The sequence below is a fragment of the Malaclemys terrapin genome, chromosome 10, assembly GCF_027887155.1.
Source record: "Malaclemys terrapin pileata isolate rMalTer1 chromosome 10, rMalTer1.hap1, whole genome shotgun sequence".
Lineage (NCBI taxonomy): Eukaryota > Metazoa > Chordata > Testudines > Emydidae > Malaclemys > Malaclemys terrapin.
The window spans coordinates 25,131,297-25,156,128 of record NC_071514.1 but is presented as its reverse complement, the minus strand read 5'-3'; the positions used below and the strand labels follow the sequence as shown (position 1 = coordinate 25,156,128).

Genomic DNA, 24,832 nt, shown 5'->3' with positions numbered 1-24,832 from the left:
TTCCCTTCCCATCCCCAACCCTGTGGGGGAGAGGTAGGGACTTTCCCAGTGGCTGAAATCGGTTACTGTGGATTGGTCAGTAGGTTCCTTCCCAGGGGACTTGGGGATGGACCAAAGCTGTGGAGCACACAGAGATCAGGGGTGGATGGTTTTTCTTTTCCCCCTGGATTTTCCAGGAGCTAGCAGCAGCCCGTAATGCAGGCTCTCTGTACTGTCAGCAGCCAGGCTGCCAGATTAGGGTTGGATTGTGGATTTCCTGAGTCCTGTGCCCATACATAAGGGGATAGGCAAAGTAATGCCCTGTAGTGGAATCTATATTGTGGCCCCCTGCATGGCATGCATGGGTGTGGGATTCAGAGACAGAATGTAGGCACAGTGGCTGTGGTCATTGAGAAAACTCCCTGTGTAACTGTGTGTAGGGTAGGTCATACATTGGAGCTAACTGTCCCAGTATTTCAGCAAGAGAAGCATAAACAGCAGTATCTGCTCAAGTCCTGGTGCACCTTCTCAAAGTCAATAGAGATAATATTTAAAGTGCTGTATATAGAAATAATCTGATTAGTGCATAAGGAAATCATCATGGAATGTGGGTCAGAGAGAGGTAAGAGGGACATGGAGACTAATGAAGTAACTTTGATCTGGGGAAGTGGACATGCCACCCAGCTGATATGTGCAGGTGTATGGTTGGACAGATACTTGGAAAGAGGCTCAGACTTGTCAATGTAGAGCAAATTAGTCTGTTGGGCTCTGTTACAGGGCTAGCTGCATTCCTGTCCCCTTTCTGGTCTTTCTGAGTGCACCCCCTCAGGTGTCAGAGCCTTTACCTATCTTGGGAATGGAATTTTACAGTTCTCCCATTTTTTGACCAGGATCTGGGCTTCAGTAACCTGTTCTTATCCTGCAGGTCTGACAATGCGGGTCTCTGTTGTTCTTCCCTTTGGAAGTCTGTGACTGGTGGTATATAGTGACAAAAAAAGCTTTCTTAAATCGAAAGTATTGTTTATTTAGCAGTAAGAACAAAACTTTTAGAGAAAAAGGATTTTAAAACAACAAACAGTTACATGCATGTCTTTTACTTAAAGACTTACCATCCCCTGATGGTAACCTAGGCAGTCCTAACTTCTTCAGAAACCCTCAGCAGGATCCTATATGTCCGTCTGTTCTCTGAAAAACAGCTGCCTCTCTGTAGAGTGTCACTTTAAATCCTGCCATAGGATTTTGTTCTTCTGTGCTCGGGAGGTCTTGTTTGCTGCTAGTCAAACCAGTTTTATAGGCTCAGTAGAAGATCAAGCTAGAGAATGACACTTAATTGTCAGTTGGTAGGTGGCTAATAGTAGAGTTTCTGTGGGAGTTTGGGGGGAGGATTCCCTCCCTTCCCTTTCTTTTTTTCTAGGAATAGGATCTAGGAAGTGAAGACAACAGTGGCTACTGTGGCAGCACTAGAAGTGACCTGAGGAGGAGAAGAGACAAAGAAGATGGTTGGATGCAGAAGCTATGGGATATACTTCATTATTGAGGGAGCATCTGATGGAAGCTACTTATGTTTGAAATGTTACCTAATAGAGCGCATGGCAGAGAAGATCCAAGGATTAGGCATGCAGCTGGAGACAGTGATGGAATTCATATGGGGATTTGAAGATAGAATGCAGGAGAGGAGAAAAGAGGATAGCACAGACAGCTCAAGATTTGCAGGCATCTGCCAAACAAAAGAACTTGGAGAGTGGACAGCTGGAAGAACAGAATTATCCATGGAAGAATGCCACCATGAGGACAAAGCAGAGGAAGACACCTGCTAGTGGTGGTGAAAATAAGTTGGATAACAGATTTGCTACACTGGGGAATGAGGAGGAGAAACAGGCGGAAGATAAGGTTGTCAGGAAAAAAAGAAGGGAAGCCAGTCCCTGCAGAAGAGAGGAAGAGATGGTAGAGATAGCCAGGGACAAGAGCCTAGGGAAGAAATAAGGCTAATGTAGAGGGGACTGCAAGAAAGAACGTAAGACAGATTCATACCAGCACCAGGAAGAGACATGTCTATGTGACTAGGGACTCCATACTCAGAAGAATTGGCAGGCCTGTCACCAGACCAAATCCAGAGAACATAGGAGTTGATTCCTTCCAAGAGGACTAACTACTGTATCAGAAAATGCTTAGTGTAGTCTCATCTCTTTATATTATCTGCTCACTTAAGTCACAGGGCTACTTAGAGGTCTGTTATATATTTTTCCTAAATGTTCATTCAGGTTTTAATAAATTATTTTGAATGGCATATTTCTGTGAAACCTTTGACATTAAAACTAGTGGGTTTTTTTTTTTAGTCAACAGAAACCCCCCCCCCCCACACACAAAACAGTTGCTAAACTACAAAAACAGGTGACTTAGTTTTAAAAAGGTTTCAAAATTGGTAATAACCTTATTACAGGATTGTACAGATTTATTCTTTATTCAAAAAGTATTTAATGTGAATGTTTTTTGAGATCTCTAATGTTCTTAAAGCTCGTGATTAACATAAGCACTCTTTAAAAACAAAAACAAACCTGTTTGCTTAACTCCTGGAGGAGGGAGTAGAGGGGGAATGATATTGAAGTATTACTGTTGCTGTAATCTCACACCTGTTGCTGCAAAAATAGCCAACTCTGTCTGTTTACAAAATGAGAGTTGGTCTTGATCCAGGATGACTTAGCGTTTTCACTTAGGCTCTATTTTTCTAACAATCTTACATGAATTTCCTCTGTATTTTTTTTGTTTGTTTTTTGAGGAATGTTACATTATGAAGATTCACTTCCATACAGTTTGATTAATCAAGCAAGACTGCCAACCATATTGAGAGTTCTATCCCAGGCAGTTGCCTGGCTTTGTACATCTTCAGTCTCCATTTAGCTGTAAAGTAGTCAAATACTTGCAGCTAAGGCATCTGTGTTTTCCTGGATTAAAGAGAGAAATCCAATTTAGACAGGTTTTAAAAGCTATTCTGCAGTCCAGTATTGTTGACCTCGTGTGTTATACATGTTACGTCACCTAGGTCAGGGACAGATTAACGCAGGGGCTTTAGGGGCTGCAGCCCAGGGCCTTGGGCTAAGGGGGGCCCTGCAAAAATAAATCCATAATGATATACAATTCAGCTGTCACCAGCCCGTCGATCACGATCGACTGGACAATCCTGGAGCCTCTGCCAGTCGATCGCGATCTCCGGGCCGCTAAAAGTCCAGCGGCACAGCACCTCCCAACCTGAGCCTGCACTTCGCACCTCCTCCTGCACCCCAACTCCCTGCCCCAGGTCAGAATCCCCTCCCGCACCCAAATTTCCTCCCAGACCCTCCACCCCCTCCTACATCCCTACCCCAAGTCAGAATCCTCTCCTGCACCCAACTCCCTCCCTCCAGAGCCTGCACCCCTCTCCCTGTCCTGCACTCCAACACTCTGCCCCAGCCTGGAGCCCCTTCCTGCACCCATAATCCTTCTCAGAAAGAAACTAATATTACAGCTGTTCCAAGGTAAGAAGTAGACTATTTTGAATTAACTGAACTATATTCTACTTGTTTTAAAACTGAAATGTAACCACAGAACGGCTTTGTTAATTAAAAGACAAGTTTAGTATAGCATTAATAGCCTTGATGCCATAATTGTGATCATTTTGTTTTAAATTAGGAAAAAGACTTGTATACAGGGGCCCCACAAAATCTAATAGCCCTGGGCCACAGGAGATTTAATCCGGCCCCGACCTTGGTGTCTGTGTGGAAAGTCACTCAAATTTGCCAAGGAAAAAGATCAGTTTGCACAAGTACAGTAGAAACTTGTTAGAAGCTGGCAGCTAAATTCTCTGAAGATTTCAATGAGCATCAAGAATGCTTCATTCCCTTATAGCTCCTACATACCAGTTGGATTGTGTTTGGGCCATCCCTTGCGCTGGGCTGGATTTTCCCCTTTCTCCTCCGAGTTGCCAGGGGCTCCAGGCACTGAAACTGAGAGCAGGGGGACTCTCTCTCCTGTGCTTTCAGTGTTACTTCTGGTGGGCCTCAGGCAACATGGAAGCCAAGGAGGAAGCAGCCTGATTTGAATGTAAAAGTGGGAATGGAAGAAAAGGAGTAGATGCAAGGGGACAAGGGTAAGAGCAGGGGGAGCAGAAGATGGTGGTAGGAACAATGATAGGGCAAAGGGGCAGGAGCAGTGTGTGTGTGTGGGGGGAGGGGGTAGGGCAGGAGCCATGGATGGGGACAGAACAGAGGCAGAGCCTACAGGATGGGCAGGGACCAGAGGGAAGGAGGAGGAGCTGGGGATAGAGGCAGAAAGGGGGGCAGGGAAAGGCACGAGAGGATGGGGCAAAAAGGTCTGTAACACACTGGAAAGCACTCCTCTAAAGAACCTGGAATCTAACCCAGGTCCTGAGTCTCAACATTCATAGCTATTTGCAGACAACAAAGGAAACACAATGGCAGAGTGTCTCCATCCTTCTCTAGTGGCAAGTCCACATAGTCTGCAGCCTTCTATTGCTACCTGTTGTTCTGTTAGTTCAAGTGATAGAAGGCTATGCTGTGGATTTAAAGTAGGGTTACCATATTTTGAGTGTCCAAAAAGAGGACACTCCATGGGGCCCCGCCCATGCCCCTGCCCCAACTCCGCCCCTTCCCCTGCTTCCCGTGAACATTTGATTCGCGGGAAGCCTGAAGCAGGCAGCAGGTAAGCTGGGGGGGTGGGGGGTGGGAGGAGGAGGCACGGCCGGCCCAGCACCGCCGGCCCCCGGCTCAGCACCCAGCGGCGCCGGTCCCTCCTTATTTTCCCGGACATGTTCGGCTTTTTGGGATTTCCCTCCAGACGGGGATTTGAGGCCCAAAAAGCCGGACATGTCCGGGAAAATCCGGACGTATGGTAACCCTATTTAACCCTGCTAGTGGACCTCAGAGGTCAGTATGGTTCCACATGGAGTTTTTTTCAATTTGTGTTTTAAAAAACAGGAAATTAAATTAAAAAGCCCTACGTTAAAACAGTGTTAAAGTTGCAAGTGATGCACTCAAAAGTTAGGACATGCTAGTATTATGGTTGCTTGTACATTCTTAATTTAGCTCCTTGTGCCTATAGATTATGATGCAGTCTTTAACTACATATTTGTATAATATTTTTTCCACAGGACTCAAGACACGTTTCTCTCCCCACCCCATACTTCTGTACTCAGGTGCACTAGTTTCTTCTTGCTTGCTGTCTGGGAATGAACAGCTGGAGCACTGAGAGCACAGGAGAGATAATCTCCCCGCTTTCTGCGCCTGTAACTGGCTCTGTAGCAGTGGGGATCAATTGCAGGAAAAGTCCTGCTCCCCTCCTGCAGCCAGGGTTGGAGCATGCCCATTGGAGACAGAATCTTCTTGGGATAACTTAGCTGCCAAACTAACATGTCTCTACTGAGCATGTAGAATCCGTGAATTTTTAGAGGTTTATAATTTGGCCAAATTGTGGTGGATTTTCACAGAAACAGGAAAAGATACATCCCTACACCACAGTGACTCCCTGCCAAATTTCAAATCCCTGCTCCAAAGAATGGAGATGCAAGAGCTTCTCAGTGAAACAGTTGCAAGAGTTTTTGAATGTGAGAGAAAATAATTTAAATTTGTTCTTAGGAATGGCTGAACCATTTTTACTGAAATTAAAAAAAAAAAAAAAAAAAAGCCAACATAAAGCCTCTTCCCCTAAAAAAGGAAAAAAACAAAACACATCCTGAGGCAGATGCTTAACATGGAGAAAAAGCCCAAATGGTTAAAATTTGTCAATGGTTTCTATGAACAACTGTAAAATAGGGTCTTATAATGGGAATGTGGGACATCTTTAACTATAGGTGGCAGTAATAACTGTCCATCCATCCACTCACCCACATGAAAGAATTTGGTCACCTTCTGTTTATCCTCGGTTATACATACCCATTGCTTGGATGCTGCTTTCCCTATTTCTCTGTTTTCCTTTTACAAGTAGGTATGTTCTCTGCTGGAGAAGAGTAAAAGTATGTGGGTGCAAGGGACAATTTTCAACTTGATTGGCAGTATCTGATTGACAGGGATGGCATGAAGATACCCATTAGTTTGCATTGATGAATCTCACAGGGAATATTTCCAGATAAGAAACTGATCATTCTTTTAGGGTAAAAATATTATTTTAAACATTTTGATGTACACCCGGAAATGTTCATTGTGAAACATATCAGAGCTTGTATGATACTGTACTAATAGCTTATACTTTTGAAACCCTGTTGCATTATTAGTGTCTTCTGTTCTTTGAAAATTATGTTGCTTTCATTATATTCCTTTGTCTTTGTGTTACTGTGTTTAGCTTGACTTAAAATGTCGGGCTTTTAAAGTTTAAGCATACCCCACCCCTCAGCCTCGTTTTGTTGGGAGAAAAAGGGATCCAGAATAAGAGATCTGCATTAATAAAGACCATATATTTAAATCTCTCTAAATTCTACTACCTTTTTTAGCAAAATAAAACATTTGGATACTTTGACTGACTGCAGACAACTAAAGGGTACAGCTACCGAGTTTGAAGAGCTAGGTGACAAGCCTGATTGTCAATTTATTGATGTTTATAAGTATCATGGTTTCACTTTCTACATTTCTTTTCCTTTGCTTTTCTCATTCATAATCATTTTAAATCTCATCCTTTAACATCTTTTCCTTTCTGTAATTAGTACCTTATCTAGTGTTTTTACATTTCTTTTTCTTCCACCTTCTGTCCGTAACACTTTGTTTTAGGGCTGTCGATTAATTACAGTTAACTCACGCGATTAACTCAAAAAAATGAATCGCGATTAAAAAAATGAATCACGGTTAATCGCAGTTTTAATTGCACTATTTAACAATAGAATACCAATTGAAATTTATTAAATATTTGATGTTTTTCTATCTTTTCATATATATTGTAATCTGTGTTGTAATTGAAATCAAAATGTATATTATTTTTGATTAGATATTTGTACTGTAAAAATGAACAAAATAGTATTTTTCAATTCACCTCCTACAAGTACTGCAGTGCAATCTCTGTCATGAAAGTGCAACTTACAAATGTAGATTTTGTTGTTGTTACATAACTGCACTCAAAAACAAAACAATGTAAAACTTCAGAGCCTACAAGTCCACTCAGTCCTACTTCTTGTTCAGCCAATCGCTAAGACAAACAGGTTTGTTTACATTTGCAGGAGATAAAGCTGCCTCTTATTTAGAATGTCACCAGAAAGTGAGAGCAGGTATTTGCATGGCACTTTTGTAGCCAGCATAGCATGGTATTCATGTGCCAGATATGCTAAACATTCGTATGTCCCTTCATGCTTCGGCCACCATTCCAGAGGACATGCTTCCATGCTGATAATGCTCGTTAAAAAAATAATGTGTTAATTAAATTTGTGACTGAACTCCTGGGGGGAGAATTGTATGTCCCCTGCTCTGTTTTACCTGCATTCTGCCATATATTTCATGTTATAGCAGTCTCGGATGATGACTCCGCATGTTGTTCATTTTAACACCACTTTCACTGCAGATTTGACAAAATGCAAACAAGGTACCAATGTGAGATTTCTAAAGATAGCTACAGCACTCGACCCAGTGTTTAATAATCTGAAGTGCCTTCCAAAAACTGAGAGGGACGAGGTGTGGAACATGCTCAGAAGTCTTAAAAGAGCAACGCTCCAATGCGGAAACTACAGAACTTAACCATCAAAAAAGAAAATCAACCTTCTGGTGGCATCTGACTCAGATAATGAAAATGAACATGCGTTGGTCTGCCCTGCTTTGGATTGTTATCGAACAGAACCCGTCATCAGCATGGACACATGTCCCCTGGAATGGTGGTTGAAGCATGAAGGGACATATTAGTCTTTAGTGTATCTGCCACATAAATATCTTGCGATGCTGGCTATAACAGTGCCATGTCTCACTTTCAGGTGACATTGTAAACAAGAAGTGGGCAGCATTATCTCCTGCAAATGTAAACAAACTTGTTTGTCTGAGCGATTGGCTGAACAAGAAGTAGGACTGAGTGGACTTGCAGGCTCTAAAATTTTACATTGTTTTATTTTTGAATGCAGTTATTTTTGTACATAATTCTACATTTGTAAGTTCAACTTTCATGATAAAGAGATTGCACTACAATACTTGTATTAGGTGAATTGAAAAATACTATTTCTTTGGTTTTTTTACAGCGCAAATATTTGTAATAAAAAATAAATATAAAGTGAGCACTGTACACTTTGTATTCTGTGTTGTAATTGAAATCAATATACTTGAAAATGTAGAAAACATCCAAAAATATTTAAATAAATGGTATTCTATTATTGTATAGCAGTGCGATTAATTGCAATTAAGTTTTTAATTGCGCAATTAATCACGAGTAATTTTTTTCATCGCTTGACTACCTTACTTTGTTTAGTTTTAGAGATTACCAGTTTTCAATTTGGTCTGTTATTTTTGTTCATTATTGTTGGTTATTTTTCTCTGTAACCCGTTTCAAGTACTTTAGGATAAAAAGGCTGTTATTTCAGTAACTAATGTAAAGCTTTCTATTCTTCAGGGGTCTGATATAGAGACTGTGACCTCTGAAAATGGAGGAACAAATAGTAATCTTGAGTTTGCGTCAGAAGAATATGCTACGTTGGTGGAGGAAGAAGAGCAACCATTTGATTTGAGAGGTAAGATATTAAAAGCAGAGCTAGTCTACAAAATATGCAAGACTTCTGTTGTAGCGATTAGTTTTGTCCAAGATATTCTATATGTACACCTTAATAAAGACAGGGTATAGGCCTCTGTCACATTACTACTTTATCAGTGTTGCGGACAACTTTCAGTAACTAGAATTACAAATATATTCCTTTGTAAAATGTATATGGGAGTGAAATTATTAGTATGGTGCATATTTCTGAATCATTACTTCAGGCATGTTAACGAAGAGTACCTATTTGTATAGTTGAAAGATAGCTATATAATTACTGATACAGAAATCATGATTTAATTAAAATTCCTTAATTATGTCATATGCCAAATCAGGATGATTTAGAAGCAAATGTGAATTATATCTATAATAAGAATCCAATAATGTCACTATGTCACTTTGAAGCCTAAAATATCTGTGGAGTCAGTGTGAAGTGCTGGGAGCAGCTACAGGGATAGTTGAGAGCTACCCCTTGTTGTCAACTGTTGGGAATGGGCCACATCCACCCTAATTGAATTGGCCTTGTTAGCACTGACCCCCCCCACTTGGTAAGGCAACTCCGATCTTTTCATGTGCGGTATATTTATACCTGCTTACTGTATTTTCCACTCCATGCATCTGATGAAGTCGGTTATATCCCACGAAAGCTTATGCCCAAATAAATTTGTTAGTCTCTAAGATGCCACAAGGACTCCTTGTTGTTTTTTCTTTTTGTTAAGAATATTCCCAGGCTGAATCATCACTGGGTTTTGTGGATTAGTACCATCTAATTTTTAAGTTCCGAGCCAATTTGACTTTATAAATTACATCTGTTCAGTGTACAGCTACAGAAGACATGTATCTATGCCATACCAAGAGACCTAGGGTACTATAGACCATTGTGATATCAGAGGTAACTCAAACAATCAACACCCTTCCTCTACAGCCAATTTGCTTGCTAATTTCATTGTTTGTATGAGGGTGACTGCAGAGATGGTGGATTACTTGGTCAGGCTGCCACACCCATGCACCCATCTGTCACCCTTACAAATCTCCCAGAACCACCCTGAAACAAAAATCAACATAACCACCCACACAACAACACAACCATCACACACAATAATCGCAAACACACAGAGCCCCTCACCGCAGCACATACCCCTCATTGACCACCTACACAAGTCAGCACAAATCTCCAGGCACAGCACATGCAAAACACACAATCCCCAAGCACAACCTCCCACATGCACAAATCCACACAACCACCCCTTATTCTTCACTTGACAAAACAAGACAAAATCCCCCAATACAACCCTCCAGACACAAATCAACACAACCACACAGTCAGCACACACAATAATATGAATCACAAACAACCCCTCACTGTAGCATACATCCCTTATTTGCCACCCGCACAATTCAACACAGATCTCCCAGCATCCCCCGATGCAACTCAATACAACCATGCACACTACAACACAGTTATCACACACAATAACCCCTACAAAACCCCCAGACGCAACACAATCACCTGCACAGTACTACAATCGGCATACACAAATATTCCAGTAAAACACAACCAGCACACACAATAATCCCAAACACATTTAATCCCTCAATGCCGTAAACACCTTCATTAGCCACACAAAGTCAACACAAGTCAACACAAAATCTGCCAGCACAACACATACAGTTGCCCACGCTTATCATACTTACCATAAATCTGAGCAGTCACTATGGTTTATCACTGGGTGTTAAATAAACTTCAACTAATTGGTAGTATGGAGGTGCCTCAGTGGCTCTGTGTTAAGATTGCCTTGAGATTTGTGTTTAAAGCAGAATGAAAATCCTTCCATTTTATACTTTAATTATTGAATTTTGTATCAACACTTTCTCTCTTCCTAGAGCAACTGAGTTTTCCATAATATTTTTTATCAAAGATTTATTAAATTTGCCAGAGGTAACAGTTGGAAATGAGCCCTTTTTGAAACTTTTTCCTGGATCTCACATTTTTTCGGACTGACTCTTTGTTTTATACTCAAACCACCACAATCCCTTGAAACTTCAAATTTCTCTGTCCTACACAGTCTACCATCTTGGGGATAAGACAGTTTTCAAATCATACTCTGAAATATATAGTTATTATCATCACTTAATTGAGCTCCGCAAAGACAAAGAGTGGAGCTGTTAAATTCCATTAACGGCTATTTCTCTGCAGTTGAGCCTGTCTCCCTACAGATCAACCCCTTGTGTACACCTCCCCAGGCCTTCAGCTTGAGGAGCTAGGCTGGACAGCAGTGATATGGCACAGGGTTCTGTGAGCTATGAGGGGCATCAGAAGAGTGTGGAGTATTGAGGGGATGCTACCCATGGCAGTAACAGCATGGGAGGGCCCTTGAAGGTGATGGTTCAACTCAGATATATAATGGCCGCCTTCTCCTTAGAAGCTTTCCAACACAACCCCATTTCCCCTCTATGCCCTCTGCATAGCCCCCCCATATTTTCATCTCCTGAGGATCTCAAAAAGGACAGGAGAGAAGTTGTGCTCTGACAAACAATAGGGAGTTTGTCAAATTGGAGCTCTCCCTCTTTGCTTATCCATGTCCCATTTTGTTTCCCACTTTCTGTGGCTCTGCTACCTGGTACACTAAGAGAGCACAGTATTTCTGCACTTAGGCATCAGTGCTTCAAAGACACCTAATGGCACTGCTGCAAGGAAGCTGATAAGGGGTGTGTGCCCATATGAGGGCCTATAAGCATGGAGTGGAGCTATAGGGATTGAATGAGGCTTATGGGAACTATGTGAGTAGTATGGGAGGAGTAGGGCTGTGCAGGGACTTCAGTTAGGGAATCCACTGTCTCTTTGGCAAGGAGTGGAGTTTGAAGTGCCAGCCAAATCTTAAAACACAGGATTTGCAAAGTTGGAGTTTGTGCATGCTCAAATGTATGCTAATGAGGAAGCTTAGCATTCTGAGGCCTTTACCATGAGATCTTCCTCTAGCAGCCAATACATGTTCTGTCATCCAGAAATTAAGACCAGTTAAACTATCAGTAGAAATTTCTTTGAGTGATATTTAATAATTTGCTAAATACTTTTCACAGATTGGCGGTGGTCTCAGTTTGTTGTTATTGTGGTGCCTAGATGGCCCAAACAAGATTGGGTCCAGTTGTGATAGAATACAGTCCCTGTCCCAAGAAGCTTACCATATAAATAGATGATGTTTTGTCAGACATATGATGGGAAGGGAAACAGAGGCACAGAAAGGTGAAGTGACTTACTTAAGGTCCCGCAGCAGACCAGTGGCAGAACTGGGAATAGAACACAGACCTGCTGAGTCCCAGTTCAATGCTTTGTCTACTGGACCTCTCTGCCTCTCAGTGGAAGCTATCTACAAGGTAATGGGGCAGATCTTCCAAAATGTGCATGCACATTTGTGAATGCCCAATTTTAAATACCCTATCCCAATTCATATGTATGTCCGGGTTTCCACATATATAAAGCATGTGCAAATCTCAACTTGTATGCATGTATTTGCACACCTAGATTGGGTGCATGAATTTGGGCTTGCACATTTTTTGTAGTTAGCTTCATAATATAAATCGGAAAAAAATATATTTACCTTATTTAATCTTTTTATAAATAGGTTGAATAGGATAAATATTTTTTCCAATTTGTATTATGAAGCTAGGACGATTCATGGCAAGTTTTATTAAATGGGTTTAGCAGTGAGATGATTCACACAGTTAATGCAGAACCCCAGATGGTAAAATATAATAAAATTTTGATTTAATGTCTAGGAATCCATTATCCAAAGCGAGGCCAGGTCCCTCAATATCTTGAAAAGTCCTTGGATTATCCAGATTGATCTATGTTCCATCATGATGTCTGGATAACGGAGGACATACTGTTGAATTTAATCTAAGTGTATGTTTAGGGTGTAGGTTGCTTCTAGTACGATCAATGCAATGAGTGTCTAAATAAAAGCATCCTCACATCATCATATCCTAGTGATAAAGTATTTGGAGTCTGATGTTTCTTAGAGGGATGTTAAACAATGAAGTTTAATACATTTGAAGAATATTTATTCAGGAATGATATGACTTTAGAAATTGTTTGAAGAAAAGTGGAGTCCATGTTTTTAATCCCACATTAATTGAAGATTTCTTTGTACTACAGCTGAATGCAACAAAGATGATGTGGTGTCAATGGTAGAAACTTCTCATGCTGCCTTGGAGGAAACCCAGGCAGTTCCTGAGGTATATTATGTATTGTATAGCTCAAAGACCTAAATGAACCCCACCTTACAATGCCAAGCAATATTTTTAAGACACAAAAATAAAGTTGTTATTATTCCTCTTTTGCTCCTAAAGCATTAACTACTTTCTGTTTTTAAAATGCTCTACTTTCTGTATGTCTGTTTGAATAACCTCTTTTTATATTACTGATTTTTTTAGGCAAAGAAAGAAAGATTGCCTGATCACGGTTCCTGTATTGGGGCTATTAGTGATGATTCTGACATTGTTACCCTTGAAACACCTAAAGTAGAAGAAATTGGAACGCAGGAAGAAACTGCAGTTGTTGATGAGGAAGCTCAAGGTTCAGATGATTTTAACATGGGTTCTTCCTCCAGCAGCCAATACACATTCTGTCAACCAGAAACTGGTAAGAGCAGTTAACTGCAAAGGAACTATGTACAAATGGTACAAAAAAGGGGCGGGGTTGGGGTCTCCTTTAATAACTAAATTATGAGAGCCTTATTTCCTGCTTGTATAGTTCTCCTTGGGAAACTTCTCAGTCTGTATGAAAACATATCCCAGATGTCTGCAGATTTCATACTCTTGATGCCTTACCTCTCAAACTTTGCACTAGCATAAGCTTTATGGTTCTTTTCAAAAGTAGTGCTAAATTAGAAGCATTTATAGGAATGTGAAATGCATGCTGGCTAAAATACAAAATATATTACTGACATGTTTTAGAGGATTTATATGATTTTTTTTTTTTAACTTTCATGCTTCAGATTTCTTACTTAGAAATCTTTTATATTTCCTTTTGGAAATGTGTTGATTTGCCAAAGAGCTGAGATAGATGGCATTATGTCTCAGTAACCAATTAAGTATCATACGTTGATGTTTGGGGCATAGAAGACTAATAACAATGTCATGCCACAAATGGACTCTTTTGCCCCTTATACTGCACTATGTATAATGTCTTGTAGAGGAGTTGAAGCTCTTATTAATTTGTACACAGCATGATATGTAGGAAGAAGGGTATGAAACTACAGCGAAGTTTGGTTTTTTTTTACATTTGTCTTCTCCCTTACTACCTTTTTCTCTAGTTTCATGTGCTTCCTCCTTCTTGCGCCATTATCCTGCTTACTTGTGTTGCGTTCTCTTACTCATTCCCTGTCATAACACACATTTATACTGCTTCCAAGTTAGGGATGCCAACTTTCTAATCGCACAAAACCGAAAAACCCTTGCTCTACCCCACCCCTTCTCTAAGGCCGTGCTCCTGCTCACTTCATCCCCCCTCCCTCAGTCACTTGCTCTCCCCCACCCTCACTCACTTTCACCAGGTTGGGGCAGGGGATTGGGGTGCAGGAGGGTGTGAGGGGTGCGGGAGGGAGCTTTTGGCTGGGACAGGGGATGAGGGGCTTGGGGTGCAGGAGGGGTCTTCAGGCTGGGGCCGAGGGGTTCAGAGTGCGGGAAGGGGCTCAGGGCTGGGGTAGGCGGTTCGGGGGTGTGTGTGCAGGCTCTGGCTGGGGGTGTGGGTTCCCAGCCAATGGGAGCTGCAGAGCCGGCGCTTGAGGTGGGGGCAGTGTGTGGAGCCCCCATAGCTGCCTCTGTGCCTAGGAGCCAGACATGCTGGCTGCTTCTGGGAGCCACGTGGAGCCAGGGCAGGGAGGGAGCCTGCCTTAGCCCCGCTGCACCACTGACCTGACTTTTAGTGGGCTGGTCAGCAGTGCTGACCGGAGCCACCAGGGTCCCTTTTTGACTGGGCATTCCAGTCAAAAACGAGACACCTGGCAACCCTATTCCAAGCTGTATCCCCTTCTTAGTATTAAGCTGTAATTTGGAAAGTAACATACGAGAAGGAACGACTTTCAAAAGCACTACTTTAACTTGGGAGCAAAGAATGTGTATTGAGTAGGTACATATATGCCATATCTTTGTGCTTATAAATGTCCATATGCATCAAAAGATTGACAAACAGCCCAGTATCAAAATCTGACCCATTTGTGACTGTTATTAATAAAGGTGTCATCAACTTTTTAACATCTTCCACATTATCTGATTTTATTTTCTGTTATCTTGATTTTTCCTTTTATGGATGAATTCTAAAATCTTTCTTCTGTTTTGATATACAAAAGAAGGTTGGTGGGAGAAGCTGAGGAAGATTCCAGAATGTGTAAGGGGATGGGGTGATGACCTGAAAGAGCATATGTCTGGCAGCCTTCCTTTTCAAGGTGGTGTGACTAAATTTGATCAGCTTGTATAAAGTTGACTGCTTGTGCCTAGCATGGAGTGCTTTTAAAGTATTAATGCCTACCTGACTTGCTGTTATAGTGGTAATGTTCCAAACAGGTGCTCAAAACCTGTTTTATTACAGATTTTGGCTAAGCTATTAGGCTCTATTTGACTGATTTGCTTTTCAAAAAATAGACTGTACCTTAATTTGGAATGAGCATCAATAAAAGCAATATTTTAATATATTTGCTTAACCACTTAGTTGGATGGCTGCTGTTGGAGTCCAAATGTATCTATAGCCATAGAGAGATGTTCTTCCATGTTTAATTTAAATGATTTCAAGTCTTCAGTACAGTGCTTTAAATTGATTGTGCATTGTAGTAAAGTGTGTTGAGCATGTTTGCATTGTTTGGAAAGCCATTTGTAATTTTAGCAGTTGGCATGAAGAAATTCTACCTTTTTTCTTTATGTTAAAGATGGCATCCAACTGTGAACTCTTCATTTGCTTGTCTAAACTCTGATTGAGTTTTATGCTGTGAGCAGTCAGGACAACTGGCTTCCCCAAGGCAGGGACTTAGGCCAAGTATATATTAGAAAATGCTTGCCAGTATAGGTATATCAGCAAACCCTCCTAATGTAGTACATTATTCCTGGCTTATGCTGGCAAAAAAGGACTTTTGTCAGTATAGCTTATATTGGTTCCCTGTGTGAAATAAGGCATAGCCACAAAAGCATTTGTATGGTGGTAAAAAAACACTGGGGCTTTAGCCAGTACAGAAATGTCACCAAAAAATCCGCCTAGTATTAACATTACTGTGCTGTCAAAAGTTTCTAATATAGATCTGGCCTTTATGATCATAACCAGAAGATGATATTTAGGATTGTCTCTAAGGATCACACTTTATCTTTCATATCCACTATCTTTCTGTGGGTATTTTGCAGTATGGCACTATACTGAATCCTCATAGCTATTGTAGAAAGGTATCATTCTTATCTGAGGGTAGTGCTATTAAAAATTTTCCATTAAGTGCTTCGGTGCTTTAAATATCTTCAAGTGTTATAGCTGTTTCTCCTTTCTTTCTCGTGGTCTTTTTTTCGCACCTTTTTTCTGTAGTATATCAGAGAACTTCCCATGTTGGTTATGGGTATGTCTACACAAAAAACTAGACACCTGAGGCTGGCTGTGCCAGCTGACTTGGGCTCACCGGGATCAGGCTGTGGAGCTGTTTCAGTGCTATGTAGACTTCCTGGCTCGGGCTGGAATCTGAGCACTAGGACCCTGCAAAGTGGGAGGGTTCCAGAGCTTGGGCTCCAGCCCGAGCTAGGAAGTCTACACTGCAATGAAACAGCCCTGCAGCCTGATGCCTGCAAGTCCAAGTCAGCTGGCATGGGCCAGCTGTGGGTGTCTAGTTGCTGTGTAGATATACCGTAAGAGTACATTATTCCTGTGAACAGTTTCTTTTCCACATGTGTAAGCTTCCTCTGCTAGCTGAACCAACCTTGAAAATACTAAGTATTATTTTTCTAGCCATTTCTTATCTTGTGAAATATTCCTTTTATAAGTGTGTACATACAGAACATGTGCATTTGTGTCTGAGCTCCACACTGAATTCTAGTTCAAATACTTTTTCTCACCTGACTGAGCCATTTCTGAATGCTTGCTTTCCTAGTCCTCAGTTGTTGAAGCGCATATCTACTTAAATGATCCATTCTATAAAAGACCTTCTTTGTTGAATTTAAATTGATTTAAAAGTGTCTGCACTTCAGGATAAGCTGCCTACATGGTTGAACTCAATTTAAATTCCTGTTTTTCTTACCCAAGCATATAAAAATTGCTCAGTCAGGGATATAAACTGGAATGTATTATCTAATGAGGGGAAAATTCTCTTTCACAATCTAACATGCTACTTTTCCATGGAAGTCCAAAATAGTATATCTTAGTATTCCAGATATTACTATTTGGTAATCTGTCTCAGGGTGGGCCTGGTTGGCCCTGCTCTTTATATCTGAAAAATTAGGATTTGGGTTTTATTTTCAGTGAGGAAACTTAAATTATAATGCTTGGTCTGATTATTGCTGTCATTGCTTGGCATTCTTGTCTATTCAGTGAGATTTGCATGTTTTTGCTAATTGTTTGGTTGTTACAGTTGTGAAATTATGTTAGCCACACAAAGATATTTTAATTAGACTTTTATATTTGTGGCCTTAATGCCAACACCTGTTTGTTTAACTAGGAGAAGAACCACAGAGATACTTGCATCTTATTGTCAGTGGTTTTCTGGCAAGAGGCAGTAAATTTATGCTTATGCATACGTAGTAAACAAATAATAAAATCTTGTACTGTATACGTGCAAAAAGACTTAAACAGTTGCTGTCCTCTGATAACATTTCTTTCACTACGAATCCTGTCTCCTCAAATCTTGGTGGCAAAACGTGTGATTGGCAGCAAGTGATTTGGTTCCATGGTGCTGGATAGAATAATGTTTGTGGGGCTCCATGCCTTGTATGCCCTTAGAACTATGGGGTTCTTTCACCTGCTGCCTCTGATCTGTGGTTACAGAGACCCAATTGCTGAGCCTTCTCCTTTCCTATGCAGTAGTGGTTGAAAAGTGGCTTTTTGGGGAGGTGTGAAAAGATTGTGGTAGGGAGGTATGATAGCTATTCAAAGTACGTGAAAAAAATAAAGTTGCTGTAATAGAAAGCTATTTGTATTAATAAGTACTTTATAATTCGCATATATTTTTTTATACTAAATGTTCAACTCCTATGTCTGCAAGTGTTTCCATGAAGTGGTCTTTGGGTGTAGAGGGTTGAGTGCATTGCTTTAGAGACTATAATAAAACCATATCAACTAGCATGTGTTATTTTTTGGTAGACCTCTGTGCTAGCAGCTTCTGTTCCATCTTTTGCAGTAAGCAGTTTTTATATATGAGAGAGGGAAGTTTGGCAGTTCTGGTTTTTTCACGTTTCACAAGAATGTGCAATGGGAATGGAAATGAAATTTCTCACTTTCTAACTTTTATAATCGTTCCATTGTTTTGTTTTAAAAGGTACAATTGGCCTAGGAATGTAAAACTTTCTAATAAATGGAATTCTCAGGCTTGGGAACTGTCAGGCTGTAAGATGAAATAGAGCTTGTTTTTATCACGGTGGTGTCTTGATTCTTTGTTTCTCTAAAATGGAGATTTTAATCAAATACGGCATTCTAAATAAAAAAGGAGCTTTTTCTATATGACAGTTTTTGTGCAGTAAATGATGTACTGTGTTCTCCAACTCTAAGGGCCAAAATATACTTTTAGTGGGTATGGCAGATAAATTTTTAATTAACTCCAATATAGTCCAGAAAACTGCAGATGTTTCATAATTCTTTTGTTATAGAGTTGTGTTCACTTTTCAGTTTTTCCACCTCAGCCTAGTGATGATGAATCAAGTAGCGACGAAACAAGCAATCAATCCAGTCCCACACTGAGAAGACGGCGTGCAAAGAAGAGGCTTGTCTCGAACTCTGAATCTGAGGGCGGGACACCTAATGAACAGGAAACTGAACCTCCCAAAGAACAGCAACACAAACGCCAATTCAGTAGTGGCCTGAACAGGTGCATTATACTAGCTTTGGTGATAGCAATCAGCATGGGATTTGGACACTTCTATGGTAAGTACATGAAATTTGAGTTGAGTTACATAATTGACAGGTGGTGAACAAAATGTACATTTGACATACCAGTATATTGTGATTCAGATTTTTCATTCAACATATTTATTCATGTCATAGGCTCCTTAGTGTTTTTTCTATTATTCCTTCAGAAGTACAGATCGTACTAACAAGTAACTTTGATACTTAAATGTTTTGTCCAATACTTTCCTAACTCTCATGATACAAGCTTATGGCACTGTTAAATATAAATCATATTAATATAACTTTAGAGGTCTCTACCTTATCCTTACACTAGCTGTTCTTCTTTCTTCTTTTAATTTGTTAGAGCTTGCAGAAAGGAAATGTCTGGCTCTGTTCATAAAGGACTGTGTACATTTACTTGATTAAATTATTAGCAGGAATCCTAGAAATCCATTTGACATAGAAAAATGCAGACTTCGCGTTTTTACAGAGAATCTTTAGTTTTTACATTTTGTGAAAAAATAAAATCACATAAAGTGGAACCCCAATTATCTAATCTAATTGGGACCGGGGTCAGATCAGATCATCAGAAATTTGGATAATTAGAAGAATGAACAGGGCCCTGTCTGTCAGCTCCAGGAGGCGGTGGGCTCCAACTGTCATCTTAAAAATTGTAAATATGTCAATAAAACATTGTGTTCAACTGATACCTATATATATTGTGGCTAGGGAAACTAAAGTTCAGCATTTCATTTTAATCATGGAAAAAAGTGGATTTTTTATGGTTGTTTTGTATCAGAGAATTTGTTTTTATCACGGAAAACTAGGATCCCTGCTTATTAGTAGTAATACTTTGGATTTATTCACCTTTCTAATCCTTTACTTTCCTATTGTTAGTCTTGTGGTAACCCTTATAGTTGCTGGCAAGATACTGGAAGACATTTCTGGCCTTCATCCAGTGATTCCTCAGTTGCTGAATGAGAGAACTAGATATACTTTTATTGAACAATTCAGAATCTCTCTCGCCTTTTACCTTTTGTTAGGAGGACAAAATATTAAGTAGCTCTTGAAAATGTACCATAACTCACAATGCAATTTCTCAGTGTATTGATGGAATCCAGTGCAGCAGCAGCTTCTCTCTGGCTTCTTAGTACAGTGTCTAAGGTTGATTCTTTTCTGTCCGATTTCAAACCTGAGCAGTAGAGGAACAACAGAATAGATGGTAACTACCGGTGTTATCAAAATAGCTAAGTGCAGAGCTTACAATGGAGACCCAATCCTGGTCATGGCTTTTGGGTTCTATTTATATAAATATTAAATAATAGAGTAACGGGGACTTTCATTTTATATTCATTGTATGATATTTATAGTCTGTCATGAAAATATGATGCCACACTAAAATCTACTAACTCGGTTTCAAAATGGGAATGTATATTATCTTTCTTTAATTGGATTTGATTTTGATTAAAACGATGTAAATTTTAACATTTAGTATAAAGCTTTCAAAATTAATTTACCCTTGAAAATTTTTTTTTTTTTTGTTCTCAGGTAAACCTGAAGGTAAGAAATAGTGAGTGCCATGTGGAGGATGCTGTGCTTGCAATCAGATTGATTAAAAATATATATATGGTTGTGTAATCAAGGCTTCACAATTAGTACTATGTTCAGGATTATATGACTAGTAACTCAGCCATATAAAATACTTCTGCGTAGAGCTTGCAGGCCTTTTCAGTTATTTAACAGGAAAACAAGTGTATAGTGTCTGTGGGTATGGTTGAGGCAGTGTGGTCCAGTGGAAGCCTGAGTTCCTTTCCAGTCTGGGCCAGCCTACTGCTTTCAAAGCTTGGGCAAGTCACTTTGTACTGCTCTTCTTCAGTTTCTCCAGCCATAAAATGGGGATTATGATATTTACCTACCTTTATAAAGCACTTTGAGATGTATGGATAAAAAGCACTGACTATTATTCTTATTCTTATTTATATAGTAAAGACCATATTTTCAAATATTTCTACTTTTCCCCTCATTGAATCCATCGCTTTAGATAGAAGTTGTCATTGATGAGATATTTTTCTCTAATCCAGCAGAAAGGAGGCTATTTCTTAAAAGCGAAAGCTCCTTATGCTCACATAGTTTAACTCAACCACACCTTCTCCAGTGTTTCTGCCTCCACAGAGTGGGAAATGTTTACTGTTTTGCTCACTCTGAAAAGGTTTTTACAAGGGATTCCTTTTCTCTGGGAAGTGATGTTCTCTTTATATTTTCCAGGACTTAAGCATTTGGACTGGAGAGCAGCACTTCACAACATCCTTTTAATGTCAGGTTAATTGTAGTTTGAGAGGGTCACTTTTGTTTCTAGCCACATAGTCACTTCTCTGTTTGAAGTTGACTGATTTTGTGCTTGTTCACTGTTTTATTACTTGTTCTTTGTGGCTTGCGGTCACTACTATCTACTCCACCTGAATTATAATTTCTAGAGAAGTGGAGCTAACAGAAGAGAGTGGCAAAACTAGTTTTCTTGCAATTGTAGTTTCTCCTAGAACGAAGCAATTGTTCTGAACAGCACTCAAATTCATATTGGGAGAGGAGGAATATTCTGTATATGTTTGGTTTAAGATGGGATTCTCTTATCCTTCAGTCAGGACATGGGAGAATGTTAAATGAGGCTAAAATGTCACAACAATTACCTCAATAGTTCTTTATTTCTTTAAATTGTAATAATAATAAAAAATGAAAGGAGGAGCTTTGTTTCAAAAAAGGAATTCTACATGCATTCCACTGGATTGGACAGAAATATCCCATACTTTGTTACTTCAGTCCAGAACAGTGGATCCAATGCAGAAGAAATTAAAATTAGAGATTTAAAAAAAAAACCCTAATATTGTCCTTTGGAGTTTTTATTTATTAACTAAGCTAACGTCAAAGCCAACATGCACAAATTCTATATTTTGTATGTGCATTGAGACTTTCAGGTAAAAGGGAGTGCAGGAGAATGCTAATTACTAAAGAAAATATTTTATTACTTAATAGTGAATTTGTAGCTAGTAGAATGAAGGCATATATTGGAAAAACATGGGGAAAAAGTAACATCTGTCAGACACTTGAATAATGAGAAGATGGATATTTAATGAGCATGTGCTCAATTCTGTCGCCTTTGCTTTCGCAAGTAAGGATTGCAAGATTGGGCCCTATGTGAAACTATTCCGATTGCTTTATAACCTGTTTAAGAATTGTGTGTGTAGGGGGTGTTTGGTTTACTTTTTGGGGGGTTTTGTTTTGCATGCATATTAATATAGCATGCAAATATCCAGGTAATTATTAATATAGCGTTACTTGACAATTTGAAGCTATAATTTCAAAACGTGTAATGTGGATTTGTTTAATTTCTTTTATTGTGGCAGTTTTTCATTTACATGTACATGTAACATTTTTTGCATAGCTTCTGTTTGATTATATTTAAATATAGATATTTTCTAGTTAACATCATTCCATCTGTTTAGCATTAAAAATTTTGTTTGCTTTTATCCAAACACATAAGTATAACAAAGATGCTTGTACTGATGTGTTTGAAATTGTTGCTGCAAACAACAGAATCGGTATATAACAATTATAAGACTATACAATTATAAAACTAGACAGAACAGAGCAAGTGTACTATACAGTGAAATACAATATCAGAATGTTCCTTCATTTGCCAGGAAACTAAAGACATCATCTGATCGGTCATTTCCATCTCTAACTACTGAGAGTCAAACTAACAGTTTTGTCTTTGTAGGTACAATTCAGATCCAAAAACGTCAACAATTGGTAGAAAAGACACATGAGGATGAACTAAATGGTATGAAAGATGACCTCTACCAGTGCCAACGAGAGCAAGGAGTTAAAGCAGACTATAAGGTTGGGGTAGGTGTGATCTTTTCATTATAATTCATTGGGGAATATTATCTCCTCATTAGAGGTGCGTACCTTACATTAGTGTTGAATCTGTTATTTCTATATGTCGAGAGAATGCTTTATCCCTAAGAAACAATGGAATCCACTCTTTTCTACAGATAACTCAGCTATATTTTTTATTGGACCTTTATTTGACTTTTAATTTACGTCTCAACAGTACACATATATAATAAATATTTTTCTTCAGTAAATTCTCTTAAATTCATACATAACATTATTGTAAATTATATACTGAGAAAGGTTTTTTTTTAACCTATTGCCAAAAACTTTGTAATTTGATCAAATTTTAAGAGTAAAATAGCTTTTTGAAGTAACATAGGAGTCACAGAGGGCAGAATTCAGTTAGCGGTATATCTATTACAGGTAATGATGCATGGAACAGAAATAAGGTGGGCTCTAAGAGCCCAGTTGGGCTATGGTTTTTTGTAAAGTTAACAGCCCTACATTTTATTTGTAAATTGAGTAAACCTGAAATTGAATCAGTGAGACACAATAAACATGGCATCATACAGTGCCATTTTTAATTCCTCACCCTGTTTTGGATAAGGGGAGAGCAGGGTTTGATTTCCTTATTCCCTACTCTAGCATCTCTTGACCCAGGTGGATGAGGAAAGTAACCAGAAGACGTGGTCGGAATAATATTGGCCCCTTTGAGCCATTTGCCAATTGCATTTACATCTTGGGGATCTGGTTAGACTCCCCACATCTATTAGAAGAGCAGATAGCAGGAGCAACTAGGCTGACTCTTTTTCATTATCACACAGCCATAAAATTGTGAACAATTTTTTGGACGTAGACCTTGAAGTTATTTATCCCTTTGTCACTCTGACAAAGTACTGCAGTGTGTTTTGCATGGGATTACATTTTAAATCCATCCAGACATGGAAGCTGATGCAGAATTCAGCAATCTGCTTGTTAAGTGGTTGTTTTTCTTGTGAGCACATTAACCTCTATGATCTGTAATGTCTGCCTATTGGTTGAAGTTGACTTCAAGATACTGGTTATTCTTTGAGTGATGGTCCTTATGGGTATTCACTATGGGTGCATATGTACTCCATGTGCCTGAGACTTGACAGTATTTCATCAGAACTGCTAAAGAGTGGAGGCCTGGATTCCCAACTCTCTGCTCCTTTGTGATATATACCCCGGCAACCCAGAGGAAAAATTCCAAGCTGCTCCTTTGCAAACGCTATCCTGCCTCTCAGTTCTTCTGTCAACAAAGGCCCTGTGAGCCCCCTCGGAAGCATCAGAGGGTACACTCTTTGGATGGCTGGAGAGCGTTAACTTTCTATTTACAAAGGACAAAGCCTTTTAGAAAGTCCCTGAGGCTATTTGTATCCATCTCTGAAAGAATGAAAGGAGAAGCGATTTCCTTGCAAAGACTCTTGAAATGGATTTTGGGGTTTCGTCTCATCTGCTGTGAGCTTATGGAAGCCCTTCCCCTCAGTGTCAGGATCCACTCAGCCAGAGCACAAGCAGCCTCAGTGGCTTCCCTGCAGGGAGTTCCCCTCTCAGAAATCCACTGAGTGGCTACTTGGGACTCCATTCACATCTGTACTAGGCATTACATCTTCTTTGGTTCACCAATCCTAGAATCTGTGGTGTAGCATTCTTCCTTGCAGCTTCCCCTCCCGAGTGAGTACTACCTGGGAGTCACCCAAGCTGCCCCTTATGTTCTCAGTGGAATAGGGTGTGGGTGCAACCAAACACCGCTACTGAAAAATCTTCTGGTCTCAGGCATATGGAGAACATACAGTAGAACCTCAGAGTTACGAACTGATCAGTCAACCACATACCTCATTTGGAACTGGAAATACCCAATCAGGCAGCAGTAGATACAAAAAATAAAAAGCAAATACAATACAGTACAATACATAGACTACTAAAAAATGAAGGGAAAGCAGCATTTTTCTTCTGCATAGTAAAGTTTCAAAGCTGTATTAAGTCAATGTTCAGTTGTAAACTTTTGAAAGAACCACCATAACATTTTGTTCAAAGTTACGAACATTTCAGTTACGAACAACCTCCATTCCTGAGGTGTTCATAACTCTGAGGTTCTACTGTATGCATCCACAATGAATACCCATAGGGATCACACATCTTGAAGCACTCCAGGTACTATAAGACAAGTAACCTCCA

At 39.7% G+C, this 24,832-nt stretch overlaps 1 protein-coding gene and 1 long non-coding RNA gene across 6 annotated transcripts in view; one reads left to right on the top strand and one right to left on the bottom strand.

Moving 5' to 3' along the window:
- CCPG1 (cell cycle progression 1) overlaps positions 1 to 24,832 on the top strand; it is a 57,880-nt gene that overhangs the window by 28,193 nt on the left and 4,855 nt on the right. For 3 of the 4 annotated variants that reach the window (XM_054043026.1, XM_054043024.1, XM_054043025.1), the window contains exons 3-8: positions 8,542 to 8,659; positions 12,836 to 12,915; positions 13,114 to 13,321; positions 15,030 to 15,125; positions 18,524 to 18,778; positions 22,515 to 22,642. In XM_054043026.1, coding sequence (XP_053899001.1) covers positions 8,542 to 8,659; positions 12,836 to 12,915; positions 13,114 to 13,321; positions 15,030 to 15,125; positions 18,524 to 18,778; positions 22,515 to 22,642 — 885 coding nt within the window. The remainder of the gene's footprint in view (positions 1 to 8,541; positions 8,660 to 12,835; positions 12,916 to 13,113; positions 13,322 to 15,029; positions 15,126 to 18,523; positions 18,779 to 22,514; positions 22,643 to 24,832) is intronic. The other variant, XM_054043027.1, reaches the window with a different exon arrangement.
- LOC128844905 (uncharacterized) lies at positions 98 to 20,282 on the bottom strand. Of its 2 annotated transcripts, none has more exons than XR_008446549.1 (4): positions 19,831 to 20,282; positions 5,904 to 5,967; positions 2,535 to 2,921; positions 98 to 1,450 (listed from the first exon to the last, which is right to left on the bottom strand). It is a non-coding gene; the product is annotated as an uncharacterized LOC128844905 (long non-coding RNA). The 2 variants fall into 2 exon arrangements; XR_008446548.1 differs by having other exon boundaries at positions 5,904 to 5,964.